The sequence below is a fragment of the Sabethes cyaneus genome, chromosome 1, assembly GCF_943734655.1.
Source record: "Sabethes cyaneus chromosome 1, idSabCyanKW18_F2, whole genome shotgun sequence".
NCBI lineage: Eukaryota > Metazoa > Arthropoda > Insecta > Diptera > Culicidae > Sabethes > Sabethes cyaneus.
This window is the reverse complement of record NC_071353.1, coordinates 174,613,732-174,630,669: the sequence shown is the minus strand read 5'-3', so window position 1 is coordinate 174,630,669 and position 16,938 is coordinate 174,613,732. Positions and strand designations below refer to the sequence as shown.

At 39.0% G+C, this 16,938-nt stretch overlaps 1 protein-coding gene across 1 annotated transcript; it reads left to right on the top strand.

Annotated features, from left to right (window-relative positions):
* Nucleotides 1-2,008: 2,008 nt before the first annotated feature.
* LOC128732466 (uncharacterized) lies at nt 2,009-14,499 on the top strand. The gene is made up of 3 exons (XM_053825716.1): nt 2,009-2,326; nt 14,097-14,220; nt 14,279-14,499. The coding sequence occupies exons 1-3, from the start codon at nt 2,009-2,011 to the stop codon at nt 14,497-14,499; spliced, it is 663 nt and encodes a 220-aa protein (XP_053681691.1).
* The last annotated feature ends 2,439 nt before the right edge of the window (nt 14,500-16,938 follow it).

Below are 16,938 nucleotides of genomic sequence, written 5' to 3'. Positions count from 1 at the left end.
AATGGCTTTCCTCCTTTTCTCGCCAGTGGAACTTAGTGCCTTTTCGTGTAAGATTTCGATGGGGCTCGTTAGTGGTTGCCAATATGGGTACAAATTTACTTCGCACTTCGCTGTCGATATTTGGATGTCGAAATGTAGCTATTGACTTTTGCTTTGCTGGGAAGAATGCCTCTTTCATTTATCCGGTAGCACAAAAACTCAAATTCAGTTGTCCGGAACCAACATTTTTTTTTTGATTCATAATAGCACCATTTGCATTCAACCTGTCCATGATCTAAAACCGAACAATTTTACAAAGTAAAATAAACAACATTTATAATAAATGGTATGTATTTTATTCGTTTCTCCAATAAAATACGAGGACCCACCAGCAGAGATCGAAGGACCTAACGGACTTGATCGCTCGAGCATGCTGAAACTAACTTGCTGGTAGTGAGACACTCAACAAATTGGTGACGAGTAGCTCAGAGCTGAGTACAATGGAGACAAGTTATTGATACAGCTCGAGCTGCCCGGGCGCTAAGCTGCTAAAGAAAGTACAATGTAATCACCACGGATTATCTACGAATGGCCGATACACACACGGCCGAATGTCGAATGACCAAAATAACAAATGGAATAATAGATCTAATGGCCGAATTACAAATGATTAAACTACGAATGGCCCAATGTCAAATACGGAAGAAACTATTCATGGCCTTCAAACTGTACAAATGTTGGGTAGATCCTGTCCTTACTAAAGGATAATTTCTACTGGTTAGTAAACCATGGCATTTTCCTAAATAGAAGCGGTTTCTGTGGGGGCTACTTCCTGGCTGACTAGTGCTTCCGACGGCGCGGGTCACCGGCGAACACTGAACCGCCTAGGAAATACTTACTACTCATACGGTAAATAGATCTCGCACCTTATAAGGGTTCCCTGGAGGACATTCCTGATTCACGGAGGGAAATGGATGAAAAAAATTATTCAAAATGCTAACAAAATGAATAACAAAATTTTGTTTGTTTGTTTTGTAATAAATAGTTGTGTTGCTTATTTTGTTTTTTGTTCCATTAAAGTTATTTGTTGAAGGCTTTCCATTGCATGTCTTTTGATTGAATAGTTATTTAGGCATTCCGAGAAAATTAGTCTTTTCATGTTCAGGCATTTGAGAGTCAGCCAAATAGAGGTTCGGCCTTTCGAGATTCGGAGAAATAAAGGTTCGGATTTTCTGAACTTAATCAAATATTCTGTGTCAGTCATTGAAATTTGGATTTCGGTATTTATTATTTGGCCGTTTGTGTTTCGGCCATTCCATAGCATCCCGTCATCATGAGCTAGAGATATTTATCAGTTTATCAGTAGTCAGCTTCCAAAACTGTCAATCAATGATAGACAACTTTGTATCTGAGTATTCTGAACGATAGTAAATTTTTAAGCAGAAACCATACTCAAATTCCGAGCACAACGCCTTTATCCATCCGAAGGCCAACCGTTAGACGATTTCCCAATTTTCACCTTCGTTGGTACGAGACCTTCCGCCAGCATATCAGCGAGCTGAAAATAGAGATCCACTTGAAATACTATAGCGCTGAATACCGTTCGAAACCCATCACCAAAAAAGATAAGAAAGAACGAGACGAACCAACAAAACAGAGGAAAAACAGAATATCGAAGTGTTGTAATTCATTTTCACTGAACCGTCATTCTCATCGTCATTATGGTTCACCCACTGAACTGACCAATCTACGAACAGTCCCTCGGCAGTCTCTAAAATCTTAAAAACCAAACCCAAAAAAAAATGTCTGGAAAGTTTCGCCTCAATTATGATGAGCGATTTTCATCGGTGATGGTGCGCTTCACTGAAACTACATTCCAAAGAAGCCGAACCCGGGCTGCCCTGAGATTGCAGGCAAACTTATACTTCTACCGGACGCGTGGATCATTACCTAATTTTGGCTCCCCGTTCGCAATCGTTGGCTCGGAAAGGCATTCCGCAACGCACCGCCGCCAGCCAGACAGGCGAAGATGGCCTTCATCAACCATCATCGCAGTATCATCATCACAGCATCGGATTTGGTTGAACTGTTTTCCACCGCTGCTCATCAGTTCGGCGGCAAATTTAAATTAATTAGGACGTTCTTTTCGCGTTTTCCTCCGAAGATGCTGACAACGGAGAATAATAACGGACCGGCAGTTCCGCCTCGAAGTCACACCTTACCGCATCAACAACAGCAAGTTGTATCCTGTCCGCATCTCAGCACTCTGTCCGGAGGATCGGTCGTCCCTGTGGTGACAGCAGTCAGCAGCAAACCACCGCTTTCGATAATCAAATTCCTCGAACTGGTACGCGATCTGATTAATTGATTTTAGCTGCAACAAACAGTGAACCGAATCGGACCATCGCATCGTTCTGGTATTAAACTTTGCCATTAGCATCACCGTCACCGTCATCGTCGTCGTCCTCATCACGGCTATCGTTCGCATTTTAATTGCGACCGTTTTGTGGGATCACAAAATGACACTCCCGGAATATAAAACCCGAAAACGGGGGCGAACACGAATCGCAATCAACTCGGCAGGATGTTACCGGACCGGTCGTGCACGACGAGGTGGTAAAGTGACAAACTGTATCGCACCGGTCTGATCTTAATTCTGCGCGAGTCCTGCAGATTTTTTTTATCGTTTTCGGATGTGCTTTTCCAGAGGACCGCCGTCGTCGTCGGTGGTTCTGAACGGCGCGTACTTTGCGGGTGAACGCGATAACGGCGAAAACAGAGATTGCAGATTACACGGTGGTCGCGTTACGTGAATGGCGGCCCGGGTGACGTCGTTCGTCGACGCGGCGTCCTCGTGGTTTGCCATGTTGCAGAAGCTTCGTGATGGCGGCCGACGCGACAGCATTGAATTGTTTTTTTTCTTGCTTCCTTCATGGGGAAGAGTTGACGTTGAAACACTTAGCAGGCTATGGGTGGAATCTATCTTGACAATTTCAATCTAAGCGAATCACAGCCGCTATCTGTTTGCTGGAGGGGAAAATAATTGCGCAACATTCGCGAACGGCTGTTTGTGGTTGTGGTTCGGTGAAATAGTTTTCGCGAGGATACAGAAGTTGACATAGAAGCTTAACAATTTCCGGTGTGATGTGCAAATTCGATAGCGACTAAATTAGTTTATGTTTGATTATTTAAGGCTGCTTTTAGCTCTCGGTATTGGTAGTTTTAGTATTAGGAGAGAAAATTTAGAATCAATATTTGCTTCGCAAATGCCGCAAGCGGTGATAAAATTAAGCTGAATAATCGTTTCAAGGTTTGCCACAGGGATTTCATGGATACCCACTCGCGAAGATAAGTACAGATAATTTAGTATGAAAGGCAGGGATAATTTATATCTGGTTGCAAACAAGCGCTTAAATTAATTATGAATTTGACGTACTGTTCCAGTCACGAATGATTATATTAACATGGGAGTAAACTGCTTAATTATTAAATTTACTGCAGAAAAAATCATTAAACTTGTTAATTAACCTTTAGCGATTAATTAATTTAAATGCTTTACTATGTCATAGTCATTACGTACGGTCAATGCGTCATTTTAATTTACAACTTTAATGATTACAAAAAACTCAATATGAACAATTCGAAAGTTTAAAGAACTTAGCCCTTTACGGGCAACGTCGTAAAAACGATGCGAGCAAGCCAATGACTATTTTTTCGTAAAAATACACCCAAGAGAAGCTCAAGTTTTGGTTTTCATGCAAACATAATTATTATTTGAAGGACCGCCAGCCACACTTTACACAGATATATTTTCAAATCAGATATGTCAATTCTGTGGAATAAGGCATGTAAACTACTGACAGAAAAAAATTGGGGCCAATCATTTTGTTCTAGACGTCCATTTTCTTCAAAAGTTAAAAAATAATATTTGCGCTATAATTTTATTCGGAATTTTCCTGATTTCTTGATTTTGAGAGATGATAATTTTTAAACGCATGGTCAGAATGTTGTGATATTCATATCAAAATTTCGAAAAAATCAGTCGTGAACACATTTTTCATATTGTCAATTCAAAACAAATATCATATGTGACTCTGAAGTTTCAGAAGCGAAGGCAGTCTACACACGGTTTTACCCGATTTACAGGGTTAATGTTTCGGTATTTTATTTTCTTACTAATTTTTGAAACGGGCGTTTGAAAAGAAAACCAAAAACTTGTACTGATATAGTGTACATTTTCTAGCGGATGATTCGAAAATAGCTCACATATTCAAAAGTTCATGTTGTTATTTGATTCAACCAATCTTCCTTAATGTAATATACAATAAGTGTAGCCCTATCGTTTTCAAACCTAAGGCAAACTTTTAATCGACACTGTCAAAGTCAAAATTTATGCTATTGACCTTCTCCAACATTACCAAGCTGTAACATAATATGATACTGTTACGCGACAACCGTTAGCGTGAAAAAATAATCTTAAACAAGTGACATTTCGCCAAGAATGGAACATGCTAGATTTGGCATTCCACGAGGAAATACTATGATATCGTGTCGTTGTTAACCTTCTGTCTGTACAAAAAAATACTTACGTTGTCTGTTCATTGGGGTCAATTTGACCCCAAAATTCAAATAGCTATATCTCAGCGAAAAATAGACGGATTTCCGAATTTTCAAATGTTTTAGAAAGGTAATTTAATGCACCAAATGATAAAATTATGAATTGCGACTTGGCGGGGTGGTCCTTTTACAAGGAGGGGCTTTAGTAAAGAAAAGTCGGAAAAATTGGATTTTTTCAAATTTCTGACGTTTATGTAACGAAATCCTTACCACCTAGAACGATTCTACAAAAATATACGCGAACACGAGATCTTCAAAGTTACTTGCGGAATTTTACAGGATTTGCTCGCTAGGTGGTGTTTATCTGGAAAAATAGATCTTTTTTGGTCGCAATTTTTTTTGGTTCTACTAGTGTGAATCGTTCTTGTTCTCGCTAATGTTGATTATATAGACAAGATATGAAGTGAACATAGTCCGGTGGTAGATAAAACCTTGGTAGATAAAACCTTGGTAGATAAAACCTTGGTAGATAAAACCTTCCGAATTCATCCGCCAGGTCGTGCACGTGTACCATTTTATAAATATTGGTCGCAGTTAAGCAAGTTGATTGTATGCAGGTCAGCTGGACTAGATTCATTCTATGATAAACAGTTTAGCACAGTATTTAATCACCAGGTGACGCTAGTATGCTTTTTAATTTGTTTTATTTATTCTATATGAACATATTGTTTCGACAAAAGTCGTCGTCTTCGACATTAATTCGCAAAATAAACCTAGTAACAATTATTCGCAATACTATATAGCCACCAATTCAGCCAGGATGTATGTTAAAACGATCCGCAAAAATTGAACATAATACCGGAAGAAAATTTTATTGATTTTATTCATCTGACTTGTGTCTTAATGAATTTGGGGAAAAAGCCGGGAAGACATAAAAAACCTTTCTTTTTGGTTGCATTAAACTTAACAAAAACAAACTTAATAGCTAACAATCAAGCTTAAACGTGTACAGGTTAAAATAACAAATATGCAATAGTCAGGACGATACATCTAATAGTCTACGTTTAAAACTAGCGTTACTAACTCCGAATTCAAAAAGGTGAAAAAATTCATTAAATACTTTGCACATAGAATAAAACGGAGTGTTACGTAGAAACTCGGATCTAGCGAAAGGAAGGCTGAAGAAGCCATCACGAGCTCTTAAATGTCTAGATTGGACCTCAGCACCAAGTAGTTCCAAAAGATTGGGACAATCAATTTCGGACGAGATAATTTTAGCAGTAAAAACAGCTTTAGCGATTTTCCTCCTATTTTCGAGTGAAGTGATACCAAGCAATTGACAGCGGGATTCATACGGCGGCAAGTGGTCAGGGTTGATCCAGCTTAGGTTTCTAAGAGCGTACCATACAAACTTCCGCTGAATATTTTCGATGCGACGGATCCAATTCATATGATACGGGGACCAAATAATAGCGGAAGATTCAAGATGGGATCTAACTAAAGCATAGTACAGCGACCGGAGACAGAGGGGGTCATCGAACTCCTGAGCTATCTTAAACATAAACCCGAGTTGCCGATTAGCTTTATCGACTACTGATGCTTGTTGCTGTCTGCTGACTTCGAGTCTAGGTTCACTCCCAAATCTTTAACAATTTCTGTCCGCTCCAAGGTATGATTTCCAATTGAATAGTCAAAGCTGTAAACTTCCCGGCTTTTTTTGCGATGAAAAGATATAACGACGCACTTCTCAACGCTAAGGGTCATTCTGTTTACTTTACACCATTCAGCAAAACGATGCAGACGGGGTGATGAATACATCACTAGCGTCATCTGGCGACTGAATTTTGTACCAAAATTTTCAGAATACAGTGGTCTCAACTATTTGAACAATTTGCCTTAGACAAAATTTTGACATTTAGTCAGTATTCTAAGCTGCGATAACAAATAAAAACAAATGGACCACCTAGCGATCAAATTCTGAACCACAATATTAGCCATAGGTTTTGTCTGTCACAAGACCATGTTTACTGCAAAGCTTGTCTTTCTGTCCAAATTTTTCGCGAGCAAGAACGATTTACACGCGTATAATACATAAATTTATGACAAAAAAGTTGATTATTCTCACATTAACGCCACCTAGCGAGCAAATCCTGTAAAATGTCACATGTAACTTTGAAGATCTCGTGTACGCGCATATTTTTGTAGAAGAACTGTCGCTCTAGGTCTTAAGAATTTCGTGATACAAACGTTCCAAATCTGAAAAAAATCCGATTTTTCCGACTTTTCTTTACTAAAACCCCTCTTTGTAAAAGGTTCCCCACGCCAAGTCACCATTTTAAATTTTATCATTTAGTCCATTAAATTGCCTTTCTGAAACATCTAAAAATTCGGAAATCCGACAAGTTTTCGCTGAGATATAGCAGTTTGAATTTTGGGGTCAAATTGACCCCAATGTACAGACAACGTAAGTTTTTCAATAAAATTGTCGCAAAACGTAAGTTTTCGAATTTGTTTGATCTAATAAGTTCTATAATAAAAGATCTCCGGTAGACACACCTAGTCGCGTAAAAAGTAGATTAATTCATTGAAAAACAAAAAAGTTATAGCTTCTCAAAGTGCCCTGGGGTCAAATTGACCCCAGTGTACAGACAAAGGGTTAACTGTTCATCTTCATTATCATTGGATCCCTCAAACGGTAAACCGGCTTAGATATCGGTACCGGGAAAATATCCGTACAAGCTGCACATTTGTTTCTGCCATATTATGCGCCTAACTGGAAGGATGGAGATCGACCAGCCATAAGCAAGGTTATGTTCACGTCAAAAGTTTAAGTCAAAAACAAGAATGCATGTTCAAGTTCAACGTATATTTTGTAGTACGTATATAGCCTCCAAATTAGTACGCATATGCTAGTATTACGATTTTTCAGATACGATTTTTCAGGGTATATAAAGGTATATATTACTCAATTGTTCAAGTTCAAGTCCTAGTGCAAGTTCAAGTACGAGTTCGAGTTCTAGTCCAAGTCCAAGGCCTCCAGTTCAAGGCCTCCAGAGGCAAGGCCTCCAATTACGAGGCCACCAAGTTCGAGGCCTCCAATTTCAAGGTATACAAGTCCAAGTCCAAGTCCAAGTCCAAGTCCAAGTCCAAGTCCAAGTCCAAGTCCAAGTCCAAGTCCAAGTCCAAGTCCAAGTCCAAGTCCAAGTCCAAGTCCAAGTCCAAGTCCAAGTCCAAGTCCAAGTCCAAGTCCAAGTCCAAGTCCAAGTCCAAGTCCAAGTCCAAGTCCAAGTCCAAGTCCAAGTCCAAGTCCAAGTCCAAGTCCAAGTCCAAGTCCAAGTCCAAGTCCAGTCCAAGTCCAAGTCCAATTTATTTATGTGTTTAACATAAATATTGTTCAAGTGCTAAGGTTACGATTTAATGCATAAAAGTTTAATTGAGAAAGCAGTTCTGCTGACTGGATGTTTTGATTCTTGATAAAGTAAAGCATTGGATGTTCGCGGCGTTCTTTAGGTGTTTATATATGGATAAGCATGCAACGTGCTTCATAAGCTGGTAATGGAAATACTGCCCAGTTTAGTTTTCGAAGGGACAGATTCAATGCGTTCTTCGTGTAACGCAGTGTGTGAATGCCAAAGAATTATAATTATAATGTTCTGTAAATGTCCGTTTATAGTCTAAGATTATTCCTAGATCCCTTACAATTTTACATGTTGGTACAATACGGTTTCCTAAGTGTATGTGAATAGAGGGAGTTTGAATTTTCCTGCTAAATGCCATTAAGTTACATTTTTTATATTCAGTTTTAGTAGAGAATAGTCGAATACCTTGACTTCATTCTGGAATACGGAGACGTCATGGGTATTTTTATTTCCATAAATAGTTTTAGGTCATCTGCATATACTAGTACTTTGGAGTGCTTAAGTAAAAGAAAATATCATTTACCCTAAGTGAAGTAGCCCTAAGTGAGAATACTAGGGAACCGCTACAGAGACTATAGATTACAGAGGTGACATTTTTTTGAAAGCGAACAATTTGTTTGCGTTCCGTAAAGCCAATTCAGGAGTTTCGATTCTATTCCCATTTTTGCTCATTTGAAGAGTAATGTAGTGGAGCGTCTATTCTGTCAAATGTCTTACTAAAGTCGGTGTAGATAGCTTCTACGTGGTTGCCATTGTCCATTGCATTCAGAGTGACAGAGATAAATTCCAGAATATTTGAGGCAGTATAGAGCGGCCTTCAAAAAGCTGTATAGAGTTTTTCAGAGGCATGTCGCGGTCTTCTCCGGTGAATTTTGTGTATATTTCTTGAAAGAAATTTGCAAAAAGATTGAAGATTTCATTTATATTATTTGCAATAAGCCCGTCGAATTGGGTTAAAAAATTTAGGGCATGATTTGACTTCATTTTCGACGATACTATTATATTCTTCAGACGTATTTTTAAATAGTAGGTGGGGCACTGACCTTTCAGAAGCAACTAAATGTAGGATGGAGGATCTATTTTCATGCAATTAATTTACTTATCGGATGGATAATGGATAATACCGGCCGATTAGATTATAAATTGCGGATCTCCGAGTTGCACCATGAAGAAATATCTATTTATACAAGAGGCTTATGTCTGTACCGAAAACCAGGTCTCTGACAGGACGTCATAAGAGGTTTATCGATAACTAAATACAGGTCCTTGATAGGACGTCATGCTTTCGTTGCAATGGGATTTCTCAACTGGTTGACTAGACTGCTCGACTGGACTGATCGATTAGACTGCTCGATTTAATTGCTCGACTGGACTGCTCGACTGCTTGATTAGACCGATCGATATGACTGCTTGACTGAACAGCTCGATTTAACTGGTCGAGTGGACTACTCGACTTAATTGCTCGGTTCGACTGTTTGACACATTTGCTTGACTTACTACTCGACCCGACTGCTCGACTTAACTGCACGATTGATTGCACGAACTGCTTGATTGAACAGCATGATTTATCTGCTCAACTAGACTACTCGACTCAACTGTTCGATTCGATTCTCGACTCAACTGCTTGATTCAACTGCTCGACTGCACTACTCGATTCAACTGTTCGACTCGAATGCTCGAATGAACTGTTTGATTCAACTACTCGATTGGACTATTCAAATCGGCTGCTCGACTCAACTGCTCAACCCGATTGCTCGATTCAACTGCTCGACTGGACTACTCGATTTTATTGCTCGACTCAACTGACAGCTTGATTCAACAGCTCGACTTAACTGCTCGACTTAGCCACTCAACCCGACTGCTCGATTCAACTGCTTGACTTCTGGTTGATTCGACAGCTCGACTTAACTGCTCGACTGGACTACTCGACTGAACTGCTCGACTCAACTTTTCGACTTAACTGCTCGACTGAACCGCTTGACCCGACTGCTCGGCTAGACTGCTCGACTAGACTACTCGATTCAACTGCTCAACTGGACTACTCGACTTAACTGCTCGATTAAACTGCTCGACTCGACTGCTCGGTTCAACTGCCCAACTCGACTGCTTGACTCAACTGCTCGGCTGGATTGCTTGACTGAATAGCTTTATTTAACTGCTCGACTAGACTGCTCGATTTTATTGCTCGACTCAACTGCTTGACTTTTGTTTGATTCGACAGCTCGACTTAACTGCTCGACTTAACTGCTCGAATCAACTGCTCGACTGGACTACTCGACTTAACTGCTCGACTGGACTACTCGACTCAGCTGATCAACTGGACTACTCGACTCAACTGCTCGAATAAACCATTGGACTCAACTGCTCGACTCGACCAATCGATTCAGCTACTCGACTCGACTGCTCGACTCAACTGTTCGGCCGGACTGCTTGACTGAATAGCTTGATTTTACTGCTCGATTTGACTGCTCGACTTGATTGTTCGCCTTGACTGCTCGACTCACCTGCTCAACTCGATTGCTTGTCGCGACATTATATGGTCGGTGTTAAATCAGACCGGACCAAGTCGCAAAATTTTAAAAAATGAGTTAATGAAATAGCAAACGATCCAAAATTTTCTAAGCAACATTTTACTCTAATCAGACTACATAAATCTTGCAAACAGCCAGAAAATTTATTTCAGTCAAATAAAATACAATACGGCCATAAAAACTATTTGTTTCAGTTTCCGGCTATGACTCTTTTATGTACAACATCTTAGAGCTATATTATGCAATATAAGAACTCAAAGAACCAGGGATGGTTCGATCACTTTGAGTCAATTTTGATTCATTTGACAGTACCGTCTCAGCAGAGCCAGATATGACAATGTTGTGTATGGGACATTTGTAGAACTAGTTCTAATCTACAACTTTTCTGAACAAAGTTTTGCTGTATCATTTGTAATTACGGTGCTACAACGCTAGTAACTCATCAGTGACTAAATGAACGTTCATTTAGTCACTAATAAGATACTAGCATTGTAGCGCCGTAACTACAAAAGATACAGCAAAACTTTATTCAGCCAAATTATAGATAATAACCTGTTCTACAAATGTCTCATATATAACTTTGTCATATTTGACCCCGTTTAGACGGTACTGTCAAATGAATCAAAATTGACTCAAAGTGATCGAACCATCCCTGCAAAGAACTAATACAAAGATTAAACATCTTCGCAAACACTGGCTAATGGAATGTATCCGCAGTTTTCGGAATTCTGAACAGGCATTTATATTTTCCGGATCGTAAGATTCGGGCTCAACTAGTTACATTATATTTCATAGAGAAGGCGGGACGCGTGACCCAGTCTGGGCAACTCAGTGAACCTGGAATTTGAGCCAATTTACGGCTCAAACCTCAGGTCTTAAATTAAGGTGGAAAGTGGACTTTGAATTCATCTTGAAATTGGACTTGAATTTAGACTTTAAACTCAAATTGAAATCATATATGCAACTAGAAGCTGAACATAAATTGGATGCGAAGAAGGAAATTAACTTGGATTTGAAATTGTATTTGAAATTGAACTTAAAATTGCAGCTGAAATTGGATTTGAATTTAGATATAACATCTAACAAAAAATGTAATTTGAAATTTTACTAAAAGTTGGACTTGAAAATTGTCGCGATTGTCCGAATTGCTTAAAATTAATAGCACTTAAAATTGGACGTAAAATATGCTCGAAATAGTAATTAAACTCAACTAGAAATTGGAAATTAACTAATGTTTATTTGAGCGTCTTAGTAGAATACCTGAAACAATAAAAAAAGAAGAAAACAAAAAGTTATTTATATCCTTTAATTCTACTACTGTGTTTTATTGATAAATACGTATTTCGGTCTCGACGTGAGACCTTCATCAGTATCTAAATAACTTAGACTGTTAACAGTCTAAACAGTGACTTAGACTGTGAAAACAGTCTAAGTTAGTTAGATACTGATGAAGGTCTCACGTCGAGACCGAAATACGTATTTATCAATAAAACACAGTAGTAGAATTAAAGGTTATAAATAACTTTTTGTTTTCTTCTTTTTTATTGTTTTAGAAATTGGACTTGAAATCGAACTCTTAATTTCACTTGATCACAAAATTTCACTTAAAATTGAACTTAAATGTGGGCTTGAAATGAGACTTAATATCGATGTTGAATTCGGCATGAAATGGAAATTGAAATTGAACTTCCTAAGAAACCTTTTTGTTGTTTTTGTATACAAAGCGCTTGGTCCACAGATGTAAATATAAACCATACAATATTCGAATAAGCTACTCCTAAATAAAAATGTATGTCGGGTTGAAAAAATGCTTGAAATTAGACACTCGACTTTCGACTTCACTTCACTCGACTTTAAATTCAACAGGAAATTGGACTTGAAATAGGGCTTGAAATTGAGCCTGAAACTGGACAAAAAATTGGACCTAATTTTGGAAAATTTACTTCAAATTGAACAGTAAGTTGGAACAGCAGTCTGTTTTGGAGATTGTTCTATTCGTTTAGTTTTCGTTGAATTAAAATACTATTTTATTAGCAAAAAAAGCGTGCGGTATGCCATATCCCTGCATATTTCCGGTGATAAGAGGAAATGTTTATAATCTTAGGGACTGTATTTTTCAAGAAGAGCATGGTTAATTACATTATGTCGGATTGTAGCTCCACTTTTAAGTTTTACAACTTTATAGCAATGAATAAATTGGAGACTACCGTTCTGATTCAAACTTAGAACAGTCTAAAACTTCGAACACTTCAGAATAAAATGCTCGTTGCTGCTAATATGATAAAATATTATGCTTATTGTACACCACCGTGTTCGTTAGAATGTTCTCTATCCGGTGAGGTATGACATTGAACTGTCGGACTCCTTGTAAGAAATCAGCAGGCGCTGGAAAAAAGTGAAAACTCAGATTTTAACTTCGTTCGCATACTCTTAGCGTTTCGTGCAAAAGTAGCTGTTTTTTCGTTTGCATTATTTTACCAATTTTAGAACATTTACCTTTCCACTTCGCGATTATTAGGTAAGTGCAAGATATATATGTACTAAAGCATAGTTAAAATACAATATTTCATGCATTATTTCAATGATATTAGATAAACAAAAAGTGTTCGAAGTTTGAATCACGTTTTAAAGTGTGATTCAAACTTCGAACACCCACGAATAATATCCGGTTTTTCCGTATTTTCCTTCGGGAAAATGAATTATCTGCATTGTAAAGCTGTACAAAGTTAACTTGCTTTAGATGTGGAACATAGAGTTTGAAAATATTGGCAATTGACTACAGAAGTACGGATTGAAACTAATTATTGTGTGAAAAATTTAAATCATACTGTTAAGGTGGATTTAAAAAGACAGTATTTAGAAAAAGGATGAAATTTCACTTATTTAAGTTGAACATTAACTAAAAACATTAATTCTTTTCAAAGTAATACAAGTGTTCGATGTCTGAGACTGAAATATTCGAGCTTTGAATGTCGAACATGAAAGTGTTCGAAGTTTGAATCAATACCGAACAGCAGTTTTTTAGTGTTTTTCAATGTAAATTAACATTTTATCCTCATTTTTAAAATTTTACCACGAAAATAATTAAATTGTCATGCTATTAAACTATTTATGGGAGTAGAATAAAGATGTTTTCGAACATTTTTCTTTGAAGAAAGTTTCAGTATAGCTCAAATGTTCGAAGTTTGAATCAGAACGGTATTATTTCCTACAATTAAATGAGCCCATAGAAATGATTTCTGTCAAACAGAAATGAGTGATGATTAAATTCAAAATAAGAATTAAATGGCCTTTTTAATAAAATAGGATTGCACTTAGTATTTGTGAATTTTAGCTATTTTGGATGCATCACAATCCTATTCATTTGGTTCAATTTCACTAATTCGGGTCAATCCCTAAGTGCAACCATGGATATGTGTAATCAGTCTAACCTAACATAACCTAACCTAACCTAACCAAATTGATTGGCAAAAAAGCAAACGATAATTTAAAAAATCAAAAGCCTCTTAGTAGAATATTAAATAGGTACCTATAAGTAAATGAATTTTTTTTTTGCAATAATTGAAAATTTCATAGAAACTAGTAGAACACTATACTTTTTACTTTCCAGTGTTTGGCCACAACCTGCACAGTTCTCCATTACTACAGCTTCGACGATGGCGATTTGGTAACTGGTTTCATCTCAACCGGAACTTTCTGCGGTTACATCGTTATTCTGATTACGGTTATGATAGGTAAATCCCCCAAACGCAATAAACCGAAAACCTCATACTTATTGCCGTCATCATTTAGGCTACCTCATGAAGGCGCACGTCCATCGTCGCTTGAATCTGTTCTACAGCCTGCTGGGATGTGCCCTCTTCCTCACCTCGGGCGTGTTCATCATCCAGGCCTGGGAGCACGCGTTCCGCACGCGAACACGCGATTTGGCCATCACGAAGGGCTCGGTTGCTTTGATCAATGGCGTCATCTTTCTGATGGATACTATCTTCACCTTCCGTGACCGGAAGTAGCAAAAGGATAAATAAACAACATACACGTCTAGTTGTCTATGTCAGCAAGGCAATTTGTCTAAAATCATTTGTTTCACAATTCAATTTTCGCTTCCGCAAATAGGAAGGGCCACGATGAAGTGTTTAAAAATTCTTCCGCAATAACCCAGTTCAACGACCGACACTCAACGGCGCCCACTCCCAAGACCCAGTGCCAGTGGTTTCCAAACTATAGCTCTATGTAGCTACATAGTTGGCAACCACCCGTAGTGAAAAGCCATTGAAACAGATTGAAATCAAGCAAATTGAACAGAATTGATTTCATTACTGCCGGTTCGGGAAGAGTCACCGGCACCGCACACCGGGAAGGGGGTGAAGTTCTGGCCTCATTCGAATGCACTGAAATGTGCTAAAACTGTTCCCTCGGAAAGCGATCATCCGATTGTCAATTGCCGTTTTCATGTTAATAAATTTGATTATGTACAAACTATTCGGTTGCGGAATTGGTTCGTTGGAAAGCAATTTTCTGCTTGCGGGGCTGAGAGCTGTCATCCTACCTCGTTCGTCTACCTGTTCGTTCTGTGCGGTGTCTCTATTTAGATGTTGACGGTTTTAACTTTTGGACGTTACTAGGGAGCGTTTCAGTGTACAGTTTGAAAGTTAAAACCGGAAAATATTCAAAATTCTGCTTGATAGTTCAGAAAGAAGCAATTAAAAAAATAAATAGAAACACAGAATTTACGAAAAGTTCAAGACCTTAGAGGCACGAAATTAATATCAAATTTAGAGTATATGAACTGAATCAGAAGGCTGTCAAATACAAAACAACTCGCGCTCTTATTCCAGGTTCAACCAGTCAAGCGAAGGGTCAAGAACCAAAAGGAATAAACAAACAAAAAAATCGGTAGGAAAAAACCGAAAAAACAGACAAAAAATATCCCTCTGCGGTTACTAGCCATGGAGCGCAGACTATCAATTAGAGCAGAAAAAGGTAAAATAAAACAATTCATACTTCAGTACACAACAGTAGAGATACGTGATTCCATGGGAATTATTTCGGTGACACAGCAAATGCTAAAGGAAGGGATGGACAAAATTTACACCGGATCCGAAAAGCGAACTCCCCGGAGGGATGGAGAAGAATTATCCATCTGGTCGGTAGCACAGTGTCACGTAGATTTTTATCTTCGCTTAGCACTGTTGTGCCTGCTTGCATCCGGCATTGATGATAAATAGAGCATGTCTTCCCGAAACACAGGGTGCACTTGGAAACTCAAAACACTTCTCCGGTGGAAAGTTCCGCTCGGTAAGGAAGGAAATCGACTTCAACCTGTCCCGCGAACTTGTCGACTATCTGCAATGTGTGCAGTGAGTTCATGGCATTTCAATTTCCCTCGCTATAAAACCGTAAACAAACACAAACTAAATCAACAACATAAATATGAGCCCCATCGCGCTGAATCGGGTCCCAGATTCCCATAAGAAGGCGAATTAAAATTCCTGTCAGAGGCAAAGACAACGTTCCTCCACCTTCACACGACGGTGGGCCACGACAAACCCGGCAAGTCTTTCCAAAATTTTCGTCGCAAGCAGCGCATTCACTATCCTGCACACGGAAGGATAACGGGATGCCTTCCGTTCCGTCCCCCGGGTGGGTTGCTTGGATGTACGTAATGCAATTTATTGTCGGATGTTGCTACTGCTACTGAACGTCGTGAGAACATTTTCTGTATGTGCCTGGAGGCTCCTGTCGGGTGCAGCTGTCTTGCTAAGAGGCCTGCTCTACCAGCTCCAGCCCTTCCAACGGTGACTAACGACCACCCGGAGAGCCCGCCGTCGTTGGTGAATCAAAACGAAGATGCAGCAGCATACCACCGGTTGGTGGCTTTCCGCGATGGAGAAAGTTTTTGGTGCATTATGAGCGGGAAATTTGAGGGATTTTCCGTTGAGTAATAGACCGGCTGCCGGAGCAGGGAAACTGCTGCTTAGCAGAAGATAGATGCATTGTGCTGATGGAGTTGTTCGGTCGGTGAATGATGGCTGCTATTTTGTTATTGCGAAGAAAATTTGAGTGCGGATCGAGGGAGACCAATGAATGGGTTATCTCGTTAGATCAGATGTTGAAGGAGCTTTTCCAGAACTATGTTTATGTACCTTCTAGGTACAAAGCATATAGGTATAATAGCCATTGCCAGTATTACCATTCTTAAAACAGCTACCTCGACTCTTCATAGTACCTATGAAAATGAAACGAAAGCTCGTAACGCTTACCGTAGAGCCATCTGCAGGCCACTAGAATCGTTTCCGCACGCATCCACAAAGCTTCATTTCCGGTGGCGAGAGATGAATTTTCAATTCAATTTCGACATACGTCAGTAGTTCTCCAAATATTCAAGTAGGCCTTGCGTTATACATTTTTCTTTAGTTGTTTTCAGATTCGTGGCTTCTTCGATATCGGCA

Coding starts and splice junctions, on each gene's coding strand:
- LOC128732466 (XM_053825716.1), top strand. CDS start 2,009: ATGGCCTTCATCAACCATCATCGCAGTATCATCATCACAGCATCGGAT. Junction 2,327..14,096: donor TAATCAAATTCCTCGAACTG/GTACGCGATCTG, acceptor TTTACTTTCCAG/TGTTTGGCCACAACCTGCAC. Junction 14,221..14,278: donor TCTGATTACGGTTATGATAG/GTAAATCCCCCA, acceptor GTCATCATTTAG/GCTACCTCATGAAGGCGCAC.